Source organism: Silurus aristotelis, assembly GCF_946808225.1.
Source record: "Silurus aristotelis genome assembly, chromosome: 1".
Taxonomy (NCBI): domain Eukaryota; kingdom Metazoa; phylum Chordata; class Actinopteri; order Siluriformes; family Siluridae; genus Silurus; species Silurus aristotelis.
Window position 1 is genome coordinate 12,425,122 of NC_139574.1, and position 18,003 is coordinate 12,443,124.

Genomic DNA, 18,003 nt, shown 5'->3' on the forward strand with positions numbered 1-18,003 from the left:
TTTATAAATGCATAAGAACTGTCTATTATTTATTAAACTAATCTATTAACATTTTTCAGTACATTTTAATATCACAAACACCGCATGGGAGTGGCCAGGCAGGGCAGACTGGCAGTATGCAAACTCGGGAGAGAGCGTCATCACAGACTGCAACAACTGGTACCCCTTATTCTCCTGAAATTTAATAGAAACTAATATATAGTAATAATATTTTTTGATATTCAAAAGCTTGATGCATCATTGTTATATTCTGATTAATTTATTGTTTGTTTTTTATCTAGCACATGTGAAGCTGGTGTCCTGCACTGTGATTCACTTCCTGGTTGTATTGTTGATGGTGGGTGGAGCCAATGGGGGCTATGGTCTGAATGTTCAGCCCCATGTGGGAGTGGGGTCAAGCTGCGGACTCGTCAGTGTAATAACCCGTCTCCTCAGGGAGGTGGGAGGGAGTGCAGTGGTGATGGTGAGCAGCAGAAGGAGTGTAACAGTCATGCCTGCACAGGTGTGTAAGCTTGCACTGGTCATTATTACAGGCATTTCAGTGATTTTTAGAGTTACATTTGTTTGATCTGAGGTGCACTAGTAATCAGGAAGTACAGAAACGATGCATGATGGAGGGTGCTGTTATGGGGAATTAATCAATGATGGTGTTCCAAACTGCATATCTTAAAGTGTTTAGTTTCATTTATTCCAGCACATACATATTATCATTTATCATACATTTATGTTCTTTTATAGTTTCTGTGTTGTGAATTATGCTTGAAAGAAATTCATACTTGTTATTCCTTACATTACAACAACCATCAACATATGCTCCCCAATAGCCTCTTACTCTATATTTTAAATTGTCCCAAAACCATTCTGACTGTTACAACATGATGGAACTGGAGGCTCCATCCAAAAATGCAAAACAAGCACAGAAATCTTCACCTCTTCAAGATATGCATATTTATACACATAAGAATCTATTTATGTACAGTCTGCCAAATAAGACCCTATATAAGTTGATATAGAAACTATAATATCTCGTGAACCTGTGGTTTGCTTTTTGTTTTTGTCAGAGCTGCTGTTATACACTATTAAACAGCATCTTTCGAACAGAGTCTAGCTTTCAGTATTACTGTGGTACAATATGAACATGTGTACTGATAATACAATTACCTTATTCCAGGTTATGATTAGTTCTATAAACATCACACTGTGATATATAAAGATGGATTAAAGATAATATCAGATTCCATATAATATAATAAAGAACCTTGAATCCTTGCATATAATAATTAATAATAATAAATGATTGACTTAATTATACCATACCTAACATATTCACCAAATACCAAAAAAATAAGCAACCATAATAAATATTTATCATTCAAATATTAAAATTGCAAATTTTTTATATGATTATATATAATTTTAGATGCTGGGATGTGGTACGACTGGTCGGCATGGTCCATGTGTTCTGTTACTTGTGGAGGAGGAGAACAGAAGCGAACTCGTTCCTGCCGCACTCCTCCATGCACAGGCATGACACGCCAGAGCAAGACCTGCAACACGCAAGTGTGTCTGGGTGAGTTACACACTACATTTCTACACAAGATCTATGCACTAAATAGAAGGATGATGAATATAAGAAAGTATCATTTAAAGTCATAGATATCACTAATGTAAAGTTATTGGCTGACCTGAATTTTATAAAAAAGAAAAACTATGTAGCCTGAATCACCAGGTCGTACGCAAGAAGAGTTTTGGGTAGATTGTTGGCATTTGTAAAAAAAATGTTTAATTCAGTGGCTACATATTTCATGAACATGTACTTTTTGTACGTTATTAAATACTTGTGTGTTTATGCCTTGAGTTTTATATTTTGAGAAGCCTATGTAAGGGAACTTATTTTACAGTATTTGCCGTATTTTGAGTAAGTGCAGGGATCCAAATTATGTCGTAAAGTTACTGTATCTACTATACATTATAACTTGACCTTGAGGCACGAATGGCTAAATGGAGTTTTGTGCACATTATGGAAACTTAGAATGAATGAAAGCGTCTTAGGGGATGAGAACTTTATTGATAAAGCATCAACAAAAGCAAAACACATCCACATTTTCCTAAATGTTGTTCTTGCCTGAACCTCTTTTCTGAAGGCTAAAGAAAAACAAGTTCTACAGAATAGCAAGGTTTAAAGTACAACATTTCTCAAAACTTTAATTAACACTTTAATTAAAGATGCTCCCACTCAGAATGAGGTTAATGACCAGTGGTTCTGCTTTTTTTTCTTAATGGTGGAAATTACAACTCAGGATAATCACTATACATTATTACATTAATTATTGAGTTTCTATAATTCTTAATGCCTCTCTGACTGGTGATTGGATTAAATTGAATTGATGTAATACAAACGTTTATAACTAAACACAAAAACTAGCAGAAATTGTAGAATAAATAGCACAATGGGTCTAATAAATAGCCAGAATATTATAGTATACAGTACATGTCATCAATGATTGGAACATATAGATTGTTGGTCAAAATTATTGTAGACTAGAGTATGCAGAGTAAATTTTTTACTGTTAAAGTGTTGCTCTCTGAAAACACATTTTTTTCTGTGGCAAACAGACATGCTTTAAAGCTCAAGTCCCTGAAAATCAGCCATTTGTGTCTCATGGGGTTCTGTAATTAGGTAGTTATATCCGTCCGCTCCCACATATTGTGGCAGATGTATGTTTGAATTTGTGATTAACTCTCCCTCAAGAGCAGCAGTGTCTGGCTCCGTGATTTGCCTAATCATCCAGCCTATTGTAGAGGCCTTCCAGGTTGTCCTGCTGAAACACCCAGCACCAACATTCATATTTAAAAGTGAAATGTCTCCATTTTAGAGCTGTGTCTTTGCCCATTCTGTCAGAAATTCAGATGAGCTATTTCCAAAGGCCTGCTGTGAAATATGCTGCTAATTCTCAGGGTCTAGCTCTGAGAAAAATAGGAACTTGCAAAGAAAATGAGATTCATACGTAGTACTGGGCCAAGGTCTAATCAAAGGACAAATGTTGCTTATGTGCAGTGTATACTCCTAAGAATAAGAAAATGGGTCAAGCCAGAAATTTAAAAAAAATTAGTAATCTTTGAATGGTCTTAACAAGTTATTTGACAGGAAATTTGGTTTTGTTTTGGTATGAGTTTGTCATCAGGCACTTGATGGGCTGCAGTAGGTGTGGCAGATAACCAGATGAATCAAGTTATAATGAAATAAAAAAAAAAATAATCAAACATTTCAGTCATTATTATGCGTTTGCCTTAAAATAAAACTGTATCACTGTTTCTAGCATTTCCCTGAACTGTTCACTACGCCATTAAAAACTTATTATTATGTACTGCTATTATTATTTTACATCAGACTGTGCACACATAAAGAATGTACCACTAGCACTAGTCATCAGAATCTATTTATTTAGGAAAATCTGTGTATTATATATTATCTTGTGTGTATTAGAGGTGGGCTGCCCTCCGGGTCGTCTGTACCGGGAGTGTGAGAGAGGCGAGGGCTGTCCGTTCAACTGTGCTCAGCTCAGTGGGCTTGAAGGCTGTTACTCTGAGGGATGTGAAGAGGGATGTCACTGTCCACCCAACACCTACCAGCACCATGGAGCCTGCATGCAGGTCGCATAACTAGCCATAACTGATATAATAGATGTAGTAGTAACATAATGCACTTAGATTTGTGGAATCATTGTGAAGATGCTTTAGTTAATGCACTGAAAAAGTAGTATAAGGACTATTTTACCATATATTGTTTGATGATTTGGCTGAATGGTGTTTGACAATGTCTCTTGTGTAGGAATGTCCATGCCAAGTGGACAACAAGCTCTTGACCTCACTTCAAAGAGTATCTTTAACCCCAGAGTTAACCCCAGATCTTTACAACATTACAATGGGAACAGAGCTTAGGTCTGGAGAAGAGCTGATGCATGAATGTAGCTCCTGGTAAGAACTGCCTTACCTGAGAATAATTTTAGGTGCCATTTTGTATGAACCTGCAAAACTAGTGTGGCTGATTGTACATGCACATGTAGAAATCACAAAATCTCTTATAACTGAAAGTCTTCTTTCTTTTACAAAAAACTGAGCCTATTAAGTCAGTATAACTTTCATCTTTATGGATTTCCTCCTCAGCCTGTGTGAGCATGGCTTTTGGAACTGTTCACTGGTGCCCTGTCCTCGTGATGGTGGTCTGAGTCCCTGGGGTCCGTGGAGTCCCTGTTCACTCAGCTGTGGTGGTCTAGGGCAGAAAGTACGCAGTAGAAGCTGCACGAATCCAAGCCCTGCTTATGGTGGTAAAGAATGTGTGGGAGACCTGCTGGAGACAGCATATTGCCAGACCCCAGATTGCTCAGGTGAGCCTTCTTCTCTTTGATAACTGATTTCCCAGCTCATATGGTACTTTCTATTCTAGTAATTATGCTGTGCAAGATGCTTTCTAATTGCTGAACTATTTCTCATCATCACAAGTGCCTAATTTATAATCAATCTATTTGCAGTTCTTCCTACAATTGAACCTCCTATATCAGGTAATCATACAGTTACAAAGTTTATAGTATAAAAAAAATAATAATTTATTCATTGTCAGTAACCACTTCCTGGTCAGGGAGATGCAGAATCCGGAGACTAGTGCATATACACCCACTCCACACACCTAGGGTCAAATGAATAACTGTAGCAAATAAAAACGGTGTACTATTTAACATTAGTTTAAGCCAAGCCAAATATATAAAGACAGAAGTCTCTCTAAGATGTCTTTCTTTCTTTGTCTCTGTCTGTCTTTAGATGAGGATTTGGGTTTCTCCCAGTGGACAACATGGAGTTCCTGTTCTAAATCCTGCAATGAAGCAGGCCACCCTGCGGTCAAGTTTCGTCAAAGAGAGTGTATCAAAGCACCATGCACAGGACAAAACAGACAACGAAAAGTCTGCAACCTCCCTCAGTGTCCTGGTAAACATATAGTTACTACCTACACTCTGCTCCTCAAATGATCAACTAGAAGTGCTGTTTAGCACAGCCAATAAATGCAATTAGCTTTAAATGTTTATAATATTGTTAATGCCCCCTTTATTGAATCCACCTTTATGGATCGATCTCAATTTGAATATAGATGCAGTTTTATCAGTTGGCACATGTTTAAAGATTGATTTGACTTTTCAAGCTTCAGTGACTCAGTAAACAGATATTCTTACCTGCAGATAAGCTCTTGTCTGCATGAGAACACTGTTGAACTTAGCTGGCTTTGTTGTTGTTTGAGAGATGGTGGAGTGTGTGTGGATGAGTCATGTACCCATAGGAACTGCTCGTGGACAGAGTGGGGGGAGTGGAGCGTGTGTTCAAGATCTTGTGGTGTTGGTCAGCAGCAGCGCTTCCGCAGCTTTATTGCTCCTGGGATTAACGGAACCTGGTGTTCAGGCATCATTGATGGCAATGTGGAGAACCGTTTCTGCAACATCCGCGCCTGCCGAGGTGAGACAGGCAACTCATTACTGAGTTAACAATGCTTATTTTTGTCTCCTGTAGTGTTTAAACTATTTACGTACTGTATAAGTCAATGCAGACTTTGTATTTCTTAAAATTATACCATATTTTTTAATTGTGAGTGGGTGCTTTAGTCCAATACTAAAGCAAAAGGCAGAATCTGCTAGTTTTATCTAAAATATAATGTTATCTATGCTGGTCAATACTTAATATTGGAGTCAACAAAGACTGAATATAATTAGCCGTCTCAAATCCAAAGGTAATTTTGGCAAAAGTGGACATGATTTTTCTCTGTAACAAAATATGTAACTGTGTTTTTTTTCTTTTCCTCTTCAAACTTATATACAATATTCATCAGATTTGAGTCATATAATGTAAGGATGCAGTGTGAACAGAGAAATATACTAGATGTGGTATATTCTGAATTTGCATTAATTTTAAGTCTATAATATTATTGTATTTTGTAATTATATTTAGAACCATGCACAAAGTATAATATATATATATATATATATATATATATATATATATATATATATATATATATATATATATATATATATATATATATGGTGCACGGACCAGTTGGATTCTGTGCACCATTATTTAAAATGAAAGCCTTACAGCCCTTTTTGTCTTTTTCTTCTCAGTGGATGGGAGCTGGTCTCGCTGGAGTCCGTGGTCACACTGTGATAAGTCTTGTGGGGGTGGTCGCTCTATTCGCACTCGTTCCTGCTCCAGCCCTCCACCCAAAAATGGTGGACTTAAATGTCTTGGAGAGAAGAACCAGGTCAAACCCTGCAACACCAAACCATGTGGTATGCCTTGCCAATGCACTTATTAAGATTTTTTGCCTTAAATGTTTTAACAGTTGGCAGAACTTTTCCACTTAACATTTCTCAGATCTGTATGGAGGACAGTTTTAAGTATTCATACTATTATACAATAACCAATATTCAGTCGAATATGTCGTGCTGTTTACTCAATTTTTACATTCCAGATGCGCACGGATGCCCACAGGGTCAGGAGTTTGTTCCCTGTGCCAATAAGTGCCCTCAGCGTTGCTCCGACCTACAGCAAGACATTCAGTGCCAGGACAATACTGTGTGCCAGCCAGGCTGCCGCTGCCCTCAGGGTATGCCCTCATGGATAAGATGATCTGACACTTACATATACGAATTTGATATTAGCATTAATAAGACGTGATTGTATCATATTTCATTTGCACTTCTGATATCCCCTAAATATTATAGCTCACCTCGAAAAAGAAAAATTGTATTGATGCCAAATAAATTTTTTTATGAATCTATTACAGTAGGAGCTTAATAGATAAAAATTTCATATCAGAAAATTTACAATATTACCCTGACTGTTTTAAAGCTCACCTGTAAAGCACCTGTAAAAACCCCTAAAACATAAAACCTCAAAACCTCTTTCGAAAAAAACATTACCACATGATTAGTTATATTTATCCCATTGTGTGTGTATTGTTCTCTGGACTAATCCATGTGTAAAACACAGAATAATTGCAGTAATACAAAAACTTGCACACAAAAAAAACATTATACAGTAATACTGTTATAAATTATTTTACTTTAAACAGGTACTTGACAGTTATTGTCTTTATATATATGATTACTATGATTGTCTTTCCATTTTAGATGTTACTTGCATTGTCATCAGTTTTCATGTCTGTATGTAGGTGAGCTGCAGCAGGATGGAGTGTGTGTGAAGCTGTGGCAGTGTGATTGTGTAGATACACTCGGGCACAGTTGGGCTGCAGGCAGCCAGCACCAAGTTGACTGCAACAACTGCAGCTGTGCAGACGGAGTGCTCTCCTGCACCAACTTCACCTGTAAAGGAAAGACCAGCTGCTCCTGGAGCTCATGGTCCAGCTGGGCCTCCTGCAGTGTTAGCTGTGGGGCAGGACATAGAACACGCTTCAGGTGAAGTAATAAAGAGAGAGAGTTTGATGAAGTTGTAACCGGAGAATGATGAATGAAAGCTGTAGCTTGTGTAGGTACACTTTAAGGACAAAAATATTGGGACACCTGATTTCCTCAGCCATTTGTGATTTTTTCTTTCAAACTGTTATCGCAAACCTGAAGGCACACAAACAAATGTGTGCCTTCAGGTTTGCGATAACAGTTGGAAAGAAAAAAAAATCAGGTGTGTCTTTGGATGCAGTAAAATAAGATTTTCCCTTCACTTAAACTAGGAAACCCAAACCTGTTTCAGCATGACAGTGCACAAAGAACTTCCATGAAGATATGCTTTGCATGGGTTGGAGTGGAAGATCTCCTGCTATAGAGCTCTGACCTCAACCCTATCGTACACCTTTGGGATGAATTGAACACTGACTGCACCCCAGACCTTCTCACCCTCACCTACATCAGTACATGACTTTACTAATACCCTTGTGTCTGAATGAGCAGAAATGTCCAGAACCACACTTCAAAATTTATTGAAACATCTTCCCAGAAGAGTAGAGGGAATTATAAGAGCAAATTAGGAAATGTGGAATGCGATGATCAAAAAAGCACATACTTATGACCAGGTGTCCACAAACATTTGGCAATATAGTTTATGAATGTGGTGATTGACAGGAACATACTGAAAACTGGATGGATGAATGCTGAGAAATTCATTACCGTTTCAGGTCACTGATTCCCGATGCTCCTGATGCTGACTGTCAGTTCGAGGAAGTTCAACGCAAGCCATGTGACCCAGGTCTCTGCCCTCCCTTGTGTCTCCATGGCAATCAGTCGCTGTTTGTTGGTGACACATGGTTAGAAGGGGAATGTAAACAATGGTGAGTTATTAATATGTGCGTAGATTTATATTATTTATTTATTACATATTTTATTTATTTATATATATAAAGCTCTGTAAATAAACAGTTTTTGGCGTATGCACATGCAAAGATTTCACACACATGGATACTTTGTTATGTGCTATATGATCCTAGTTGTTTTTGTATTTATGTTTTTGTATTCAGCACATGCATTCCAGAAGGAGAATATTGCCAGGATATTTACTGCAGAGGTGCGTATGCTCTAAAAGCAATTAATAAATTAACCTTTAAGATTAATCAATTTTAAAAACAATATACAGTGACCCCCCCGGTTATCGAACGGCTCGGATATCACACATTACGGTTAGCGAACGGTTTTCCAAACGAAATTTGGGTCCGGTGAACGAACAAAGTTCCAGTTATCGGACGCCACCCACGCTGTCCAACCCAGCGCGAGGGGAAGAAACTGCTTCCGCTTCAACCATCGCTGAGTAAGCATCTATCGCAACTTCTGTTTGTGAACAATATTAGTGATATTTAGTGGTAAGTACAGCAATCATTTTGATCTTACTCTTGTAAAGTTGTTAATTTATACTTTTACCGAGCCAACACAAAATACCCGCAAAGATCGGGATAATCCGGCAAAAGGCAGTCCATAATTAATATTCACGTGCTTTACGAAGGACGCCTGATTGCGATGAGCTCAATGTGGGCGGGGCACGCATGAGCAAAGGAACAGGGCATTCCCTGAAGCACCGAGGTATGACAGCCACCGAAGGGGGCATGGCACGGGGATTCCTGACAGTATTAATACGGCTAAAAACAGGAAAAAATGGTTCATTATTGGGTATTGGTGGAGTTCGGGAATGGATTAATTGGTTTTCTATTATTTCTTATGGGATAATTAGGTCCGGGTTTTCGAACATTTCGGATTTCGAACGGTTTTAAGGGACGAATTAAGTTCGATAACCGGGGGACCACTGTAACAACATTTTTAATTTCATTATAGCCAACACATTACTAATTCAGAAAATATTCATGATCATTACAAGAATGAATTACATTATTTTAATATTTAGTATAATAAAAATAAAAAATAAAAATGCAAGATGAGAACCCAGCCATTATGGTTGCAAAGCCAGTGTACTCTTATTGCCTGTCCCAAGCCCACATAAATGGGGGGTGGGGGTGGAAGTGGGGGGGTTATGTTAGAAAGGCCATCCAGCATAAAACATGTGCCAAATCAAATATGCGGATCAGAATTTCATACCGGATTGGTCAAGGCCGGGTTACCAATGACCGCCACAGGTATTGTTAGCCAACAGGGTACTGGTGGAAATTGGGCTACTGTTGGCCGAAGGTGGAGAACGAGAGGAGGAAGATGTCTACAGAGACAGCAGGGAAAGGGGATGTGTAGGAGAGTGAAGGTTCAGGTTGGTACTATAAATGTTGGTACTAATGGTAAGAGAGGTAGCTGATATGATAGGAAGTGTACTTAGGAATAAAAAAATGGTGATTGGGGCAGTAGTGTGGGATTCAGGGAAGAGGTCAGACAGGGGCTCGGTGGTGGTGAAGAGGTGCTGGATGATTGGGCAACTACTGCAGAAGTAATAAGGGAGACAGCTAGAAAGGTACTTGGTGTGATATCTGGAAATAGAAAGATAGACAAAGTAATGTGGTGGTGGAATGAGGATGTGCAGGAAAGTATAAGGAGAAAGAGGTTGGAGAACAGAATTGGGTTTGGCAAAATGATGAAAAAAGTAGGCAGGAGTACAAGGAGATGCAGCAGCATGTGAAGAGGGCATGTGAGATGTGGCAAAAGCCAAGGAAAAGGCATATGAGAAGCTGTATGAGAAGTTAAACACCAAGGAAGGAAAAAAAAGGATTTGTAGAGATTGGCCAGGCAGAGGGACTGAACTGGGAAGAATGTGCTGCAAGTTAGAGCAATAAAGGATAGAAATGGAAATGTGTTGTCTAGTGTGGAGAGTGTGTTGAGAAGATTGAGGGAGTATTTTGAGCAGCTGATGAATGAGGAAAATGAGAGAGAGAGAGAGAGAGAGAGAGAGAGAGAGAGAGAGAGAGAGAGAGAGAGAGAGAGAGAGAGAGAGAGAGAGAGAGAGAGAGAGTTGAATCATGCGGAGATGCTGAAGCAGAAAGTGGATAGGATTAGTAAGGAGAAAGTGAGAGCAGTGATTAGGAAGATAAGGAGTGGAAAGTCAATTGGACCTGATGACAGGAGAGATGGCAGTGGAGTTTTTAACAAGATTGTTCAACAAGATTTTGGAAGGTGAGAGAAAGCCTGAGGAATGGAGAAGGAGTGTGCTGCTCCCCTGGTTTAAAAAATAGGGGAGATGTGCAGAACTGCAGTAACTACAGGGGTATAGAGTTGATCAGTCACAGCATGAAGTTATAGGAAACAGTAGTGGAAGCCAGGCTGAGAGAAGAGGTGATCATCTGTGAGCAACAGTATGGTTTCATGCCAAAGAAGAGCACTACAGACGCAATATTTGCTTTGAGAATGTTGATGGAGTGGTGAGGAACAGGTTGACGGACGAGGTCAGACAGGAGTCTCCATGGACTATGATGTCTGCGGATGATATTTTGATTTGTGGTGAGAGTAGGGAGCAGGTTGAGAAGAGCCTGGAGAGCTGGAGGTATGCGCTGGAGAAAAGAGGAATGAAAGTCAGTAGGAGTAAGACAGAGTACATGTGTGTGAATGAAAGGGAGGCCAGTGGAGTGGTGCGGTTGCAGGGAGAAGAGGTGGAGAAGGTGGAGGAGTTCAGGTATCTGGGATCAAAAAGTGCAAAGTAAAAAGAAAAGAGTGCAGGCAGGGTGGAGTGGGTGAAAAAGAGTGACAGGAGTGATTTGTGATAGAAGAGTATCTGCAAGAGTGAAAGGGGAAGTTTATAGGACTGTGGTGAGACCTGTGATGTTGTATGGTTTAGAGACAGTGGCATTGAGTAAAAGACAGGAAGTGGAGCTGGAGGTAGCAGAGCTGAAGATGTTGAGATTTTCATTGGAAGTGATGATGATGGATAAGATTTTAAACAAGTTTATTAGAGGGACAGTGCATGTAGGTCATTTTGGAGAAGATAAGGAAGGATAGATTGAGATGGTTTGGATATGCAAAAAAAAAGGGACATGGGGTATTTTGGTAGGAGAATGCTGAGGATGGAGCCACCAGGAAGGAGAAAAATAGGAAGGCCAAGGAGGAGGTTTATAGATGGGGTGAGGAAAGCCATGCAGGTAGTTGGTTTAAAAGAGGCAGATGTAGAGGACAGAGTAGTATGAAAATGAATAAGCTGCTGTTACCCCTAATGGGAGCGGCCAAGACTAGAAGAAGAAGAAAGAAAATAAAAAAATACAAGTGTGCCTGGTGTGCAGTCAGTGTTCCAATTCAACCCACAAGTTTTCAGTAGTGTTGAGTTCAGAGCTCTGCAGCAGGCCGCTCAAGATCTTTATCTCCAAACTATGTAAACCATATCTTCATGGAGCTCATTTTGTGCACAGGACAATTTTAATGCAGGAACAGCTTTGGGTCTTCTAGTTCAAGTGAAGGGAAAGTTTCATGCAACCCCATCTAATGATATCCTTCAACAGTTTGGGAAAAAAACACTTATGACTGCAAAATTGATTTGTTCTAGTAGTTTTGTTCATATAGTGTATGTGCACAGAATATCTACCTTAGGATGTAACCTGTCAGATATGAATATCTATTGCAAAGAATATTAGTCAAAATCAAAATAATTCCAATGGTCCTGATGTTAATTTTGTAAATAAGAAAGCAAAAAAAAATTATTTTGTTTTTTAGTGGATGGAGGATGGACTCCGTGGTCTGTCTGGTCTGACTGTTCTGCGACATGCGGTCAAGGAAATCAGATCCGCACTCGGGCCTGTATAAACCCTCCACCTCGGAACAATGGCACTCACTGTCCTGGGGCAGAGAGAGTAACACAGCGCTGCCATAATGCTCCCTGTCTTGGTAAAAAAGTCATTTTAACACTGTCTGTCTGTCTGTCTGTCTGTCTGTCTGTCTGTCTGTCTGTCTGTCTGTCTATCTATCTATCTATCTATCTATCTATCTATCTATCTATCTATCTATCTATCTATCTATCTATCTATCTATCTATCTATTTGATTACAGTGTTATTTTTCAAGAAATATGTATTATTACATGTATTTTTTTCTTAGATGATCTGTGTCCATGGTCCAGCTGGTCTTCATGCTCACGAAGCTGTGGCGCTGGAGTGGTGTCCAGGCGTAGGCATTGTTTGTGTGAAGAGGCAGGTGATCATGCCTGCCCTGTTTCCATAGAGACAGACAGACACAGCGAGGAAACTCGCCTGTGTTACAAGAGGCCATGCCCAGGTGAGTGGGCACCATAGATATAATCAGAAGAAAATAGAATATACTGACATTAGGTAGGTATCATATAACTATCCCTCCTAAGTTTTGCACTTCCAGTGGCAAAATATAAAGCTTTTCATGGTCTTTATATTAAGCCAATGAGCAAGAAAATGAGCAAGAATTAAACAGATAAAGTATGTTAGTATTTTGTAGCCCTTTTTCTGATTTCTGTGCATTCTACACACTTCTACACATGTTAAGGCTTCAAACAGTTAAAAAAATTTATAAAACCAGACATTTCATCTTTGCATATAAGAAGACTGTATGTTCATTTTGTATGCAAATGTATGCTTTCGTGTGGAAATTCACTTATTAAATATGAAATTCACATTTCCCCAAACGGTTCACTGCACTGCAGCAAACGTAAATATGCAAATAGCAACAGAAGACATGTAAATTTAAACCATTTAAAGCTTAATATTTAGATTAGGCTATAATCTTTCAACATATGTAATTCTGTTTGATGTTACACTTCTACACCTGTATGCTGGATTTATTTATAATCCCACTTCCTGGTGTCACCCAGAAGAGGATGATCCTGTTTCCTTTTAAAGTTTCTTTCTCGTGTCGTGTCTGGATGTTTCTCCTCAGAGTGGCTTACTAAGTATCCAAAGATACATTTCTAATACCTGTAACGTGGATATCACCACATATTTGTGCTCAACACTATTCTTTTTAGTATGCGACAATAAATGACATCTCGTGTAATTACAAAAAAATAGTTTCCAGTTTTTAAAACCTGGCTGGACAAAACTTTTGATATAAATGCTCTTTGTTGACAGGTTAAGGCTGTAGGTATCATGACATACCTTTTTTTAAATACACTTACAATATAACATTTTTTAATTAATTTTAAACCAACACAATACTAATTCAGAAAATAATCATGATCATTACAAGAATGAATTAACCTTATTTTTATATTTAGCATAATAATAAAAAAAAAAAAAAAAGCAAGATGAGAACTTAGCCATTACGGTTGCACAAGCCAGTGTACTCTTATTTGATCTCTATTTTTCTTTTTTTCTATTTTCTACCCTCATAAAGACTGTCCCATGTCTGAGTGGAGTGAGTGGACACTGTGTTCCTGTGTGTCTCAGTGGCAGCAGCGCTATCGCGTGCCACTGTCTCTGGCCTCCAGGGTGCAGCAATGCACAGGGATTGAGAAGCAAAGCAGAACCTGCACACCTCAAAACTGTCAGGGTGAGTCTACTGTCTTTGTGTGTGTGAGACTCAAAAAAAATAATAATAATAATTTATATAATTAAAAGACACTAAAACTGTTTTTCCAAATGTATATCTCACCATATTATCCATATGGAGAATCATGTATATATATATATATAGTGTGTAACCTTTGCTATCAAATGCATTTGTCCTTCTCCTGTGGTGTGTGTGTGTGTGTGTGTGTGTGTGTGTGTGTGTGTGTGTGTTTGTGATTTAGAATGTATGGAACCGTTCCAGCCGGACTGTGGTTCTCCATGTGAGAAGCAGTGCGCATTGCAAGGGCAGGCGGACGCATGCGCAGGGCAGTCAGGGTGTACAGACGGCTGCTACTGCCCTCAGGTCAGTATAACCTTCTTGACCTTTCAATTAACAAGAACATTCCCAAAAGTCATTTCATTACAGCAAAGCTGCCTCTTTAAATGTGTAGGATTTAAAGTGCTGACCTGCAAAAAGTCTGTGTTTCTCAGCCTCAAAAACTTGATCTGCATTATCTGCACTGAGCTCATTTAAGGGTTAAAAAAAAAACCTACTAATTCACATAAAGTCATGGAAAGGCCAGGAATATTTTGTGTAGGATGCAGTAGTTTTTGTACAGTTCATTAACGGCAGAAGAGAGATATTTTTACATCAAGCTCTAAATGTGTTTAATTTGCATTTTTATAAACTGATCTGATTTATACCTATTTATGGCTGGGGTTTGAAATTTACTTCGCATGATTGTATGTATTTGATCCATTCATTAATGATTCATTGATCTGAATATTACATGTTAACAAAATGTCCATGAAAAAATAGAATATTCCAATAAGAATTGAAGAAGACTCGAAATAGAACGGAGCATGAGCCAGAAGAAAATATTATAAGATGGTGGGCTGAGTGTTTTTTTTTTTTTTTTTTTTTTTTTTTTTTTTTTTTTTTTTGTGAGGGAAGGAAATAATGGAGAAACCTATTATTTAATTCATTTATCTTCAGTAAACACTTTGATGTGATCACTGTGGATCCTATCACACTTATTCACCCTAAGAGGTGATTTGGCATAGCTAATCCATCTAGTGACATTTTTGGGAAATGCCATAAAGCTTTTAACATCAGCACAAAGTGGGTTTACAGAAAATCCAGAGATTTGGATACTAATGGATAAGCCAGAGGCAGCAATAAAGAAAAATCCTCCATAAGATGACACAAGGAAGAATTTTCATGAGGAACCATGGATTAAAATTCACTACAGTATATAAAAGGGCCGAGGTCAGCTCTGGATGTTGTCTCAGACTTATTGGCATTTAAACTCGGGCACTGGTCTCACTAAATATGATTTTGAACATGAAATGTTAAAAAGAAAACAATGTTTTTGTAGTCAATTGACAAGACGTACTTTCAGAAAACTTGAAATTTGCTCAGTGTGGTTTTTATTTGGTTTCAATCTTGACATGACCTTGATCCCCTTAACACTTCACTGTGACTTGATCTGGTCTTAGACTAGATAGTGTTCTAGACAACAGCTCTACTGTATCCAAATAATATAATAATATACAAACTGTGTGTTTACAGTAGGTTCAATATGATCATGTATAAATATGAAAATTTTTGAAAGTTTGACCCTTCTTCTGGTCTTTTCTCAGTAAAATTCACACATATGGTTGTTAGGGAGTAGGCCTGAAAAAAAAATCACCTCACATTTTATTTCCAAGAATATGAGTTTGGTGTCAGCCTGTCAACCTTACTTGGTTATTTTTATCATTGCACAAAGCAGGCTACTTAGCATAAACACAAAATATCAGTATTTCTCTTTAATCCAGAATACAGTCTGACATTTCTGCTTTTGCTTGCTGGTATTAGATTGTTTAATTATCACAAAGAACTCCATGTTTCTCTGGATGCCTGCAGGGTCTATTGCAACAGAATGGGACATGTGTGCCTCCAGAACAGTGTGGCTGTGTTCACCTCGTCCATCAGGACACAGGTTCACCTATCATTATCACTGTCCCACAGGGCGGAGTTCTCAGTATTGACTGTAGCACATGGTAAGACCATCCTCAACCAGCTTTTACTTCACTTGTCATTTAATTGAAAACATCAAGAGAAAGATATATATATGATAATGTATGAATGATGTATGGATGGTAATGTAATATGCAATATTTACTTTTTTATTTTAGTTTATGCCATAATGGGTCATTGCAGTGTGATACTCGAGAATGTGAAGGTATAAACATTTTAAAATGTTTAAAAATCCATTTTCTATGAATCTTAAAAGAGCTCTGTTTTTTTTACCTACACTCACGTTTTTTTATTTTGCTAGTGTTTCTCAGTGAGTGGTCAGAGTGGACCCCATGCTCTCCATGTGTTCCTTCCTCTTCACTCATCCACTCTGACTCTCCCATTGGTGATGGTGAAGTTTTTGGCAGAGTCCTAGTAATGCCTGAATCAGCTCTGGTATCAGTTCAGAGACGTTACCGAACTTGTCTGGATGTGGACACTGGGTTGCCTGTGAGTGAGAGCGAAGGGGAGTGCTCCAAACCGCTTCAGGAAGAGAGGATCTGCCCCCAATCTGACGTGTGCAAAGGTGAGCATCATACACAGTAGTATACATGAACAATCCAGCATTTGCCTAATGAACACATCTGCACAATATTTGATTTATGGTGGATAAAGTGAATATAGTAAGTCAAAATATATTTGCATTAATAGTAACTATGATAAATATTTTTTTTTTATTGATTATTTTTATACTTTACTATTTATTCATAACAAAAATTACAATTATCTTTCTCTCTATGCAAACCTTTCCCATTCCAAAAAATATTTTTTAAATCCTAATGGGATTTTACCAGTGATAGATATGAGAAAATGTTATAATCGAAATTATTAGTATTTAATTTTACACATCAAACACAGGAGCTATTATCTAGATTTGTGGTCACAGGTTTTCTGATGGTTTTGTGGCATCAGTGCAATATCAAGCCCACACAACCACTACGAAATTGTTCCCTCAGATTGGGTTTTTTCATCAAAATGACAGAAAGATCTTCCCTCAAAGATCACGTTGTTAATGAGAATTTATTAAGTAAACAGTTACCACCTGAGTGTAATTTCTTCAAACATTGAGTGTCAGGTTTGATGAAGATTTTGGAATTTGTTAGGTGCTGTAGTAAAGCAACCATAAGCCTAATCATTTATTATTTTTTTCTTCAAATTGTCTTAGTACTTATAAAGTACTTATAAAATGTATATGCATTTATATAATAAGATTTATATGCATTCAAAAAGGAAACCCATTACAGTTTAATACTGTTCACAGATATATACAGTACAATATGGTCAAAAAGAATTTCAGAATTCTTCAGTATTAGAGGTGTTCTTAGGCCACTAAACATCCCTTTTTGTTCCAAAATTATAATTGTCATAATTATGTTTTAAATTGAGCAGGATTGATGTTCTTAAGCCAGTGTAGAGGAATGTGAAAATTTGTTTTCAGATGAAATGCTGCGAACAACATGGGAGAAGATTCTATTGAAAATGCATGTGTTTGAATTATTCCTTATATTCTTTCATAAAAATGCTTTATTAATGAACAAGATTTAACACTGTTAACTCACATAATCTGACTGTACAGTAAAATTCTGTATCAGTAGGTTATTTGGGAAAATAAAAAAATTTATGAGGGGTATTGCAAAAAACTGTCCATGCTCAAGTGTGTGACACTGATGTATTGTCATTTGCAGACCCATGTCAGTGGAGTGTGTGGGGGTCATGGAGTGTTTGTCAGGATCCATGTAGTGGAGGATTCCGTCAGCGTGAAAGAACAGCCCTGGCAACATACCTTGGACCACAATGTACAAGACGGCAAAGCCAATCACAGAGCTGCAACACCGGCCTCTGTCCAAGTATGAACAAACATGCATACACAGACATGCATTCTGTATAAAAACAAGTGAAAGGATGTGTGTACTGTGCAAAAATTTAACTGTGCATACACCTTAACATACACAATCACATACACATATGTCAAACACACATCAGATGTATTGTTCTATTAAAATTAAAATGTTATTGATTTTACT

General features: G+C 38.0%; 2 protein-coding genes across 2 annotated transcripts in view; one reads left to right on the top strand and one right to left on the bottom strand.

The window, feature by feature from the left end:
• The window catches only part of slc12a7b (solute carrier family 12 member 7b), a 335,443-nt gene that overhangs the window by 167,331 nt on the left and 150,109 nt on the right, over positions 1 to 18,003 (bottom strand). The window lies entirely within an intron of this gene.
• The window catches only part of sspo (SCO-spondin), a gene marked incomplete at its 5' end in the record, with an annotated part of 88,796 nt that overhangs the window by 49,962 nt on the left and 20,831 nt on the right, over positions 1 to 18,003 (top strand). Inside the window, 22 exons of the mRNA XM_083557720.1 lie at positions 60 to 159; positions 282 to 502; positions 1,421 to 1,570; positions 3,488 to 3,654; positions 3,833 to 3,978; positions 4,168 to 4,388; positions 4,533 to 4,562; positions 4,819 to 4,983; positions 5,293 to 5,502; positions 6,165 to 6,332; positions 6,515 to 6,649; positions 7,217 to 7,460; positions 8,174 to 8,326; positions 8,513 to 8,559; positions 12,120 to 12,290; positions 12,500 to 12,676; positions 13,763 to 13,918; positions 14,160 to 14,281; positions 15,827 to 15,963; positions 16,099 to 16,145; positions 16,242 to 16,505; positions 17,665 to 17,826. Of these exons, the coding sequence (XP_083413846.1) occupies positions 60 to 159; positions 282 to 502; positions 1,421 to 1,570; positions 3,488 to 3,654; positions 3,833 to 3,978; positions 4,168 to 4,388; positions 4,533 to 4,562; positions 4,819 to 4,983; positions 5,293 to 5,502; positions 6,165 to 6,332; positions 6,515 to 6,649; positions 7,217 to 7,460; positions 8,174 to 8,326; positions 8,513 to 8,559; positions 12,120 to 12,290; positions 12,500 to 12,676; positions 13,763 to 13,918; positions 14,160 to 14,281; positions 15,827 to 15,963; positions 16,099 to 16,145; positions 16,242 to 16,505; positions 17,665 to 17,826 (3,393 nt within the window). The remainder of the gene's footprint in view (positions 1 to 59; positions 160 to 281; positions 503 to 1,420; positions 1,571 to 3,487; positions 3,655 to 3,832; positions 3,979 to 4,167; positions 4,389 to 4,532; positions 4,563 to 4,818; positions 4,984 to 5,292; positions 5,503 to 6,164; positions 6,333 to 6,514; positions 6,650 to 7,216; positions 7,461 to 8,173; positions 8,327 to 8,512; positions 8,560 to 12,119; positions 12,291 to 12,499; positions 12,677 to 13,762; positions 13,919 to 14,159; positions 14,282 to 15,826; positions 15,964 to 16,098; positions 16,146 to 16,241; positions 16,506 to 17,664; positions 17,827 to 18,003) is intronic.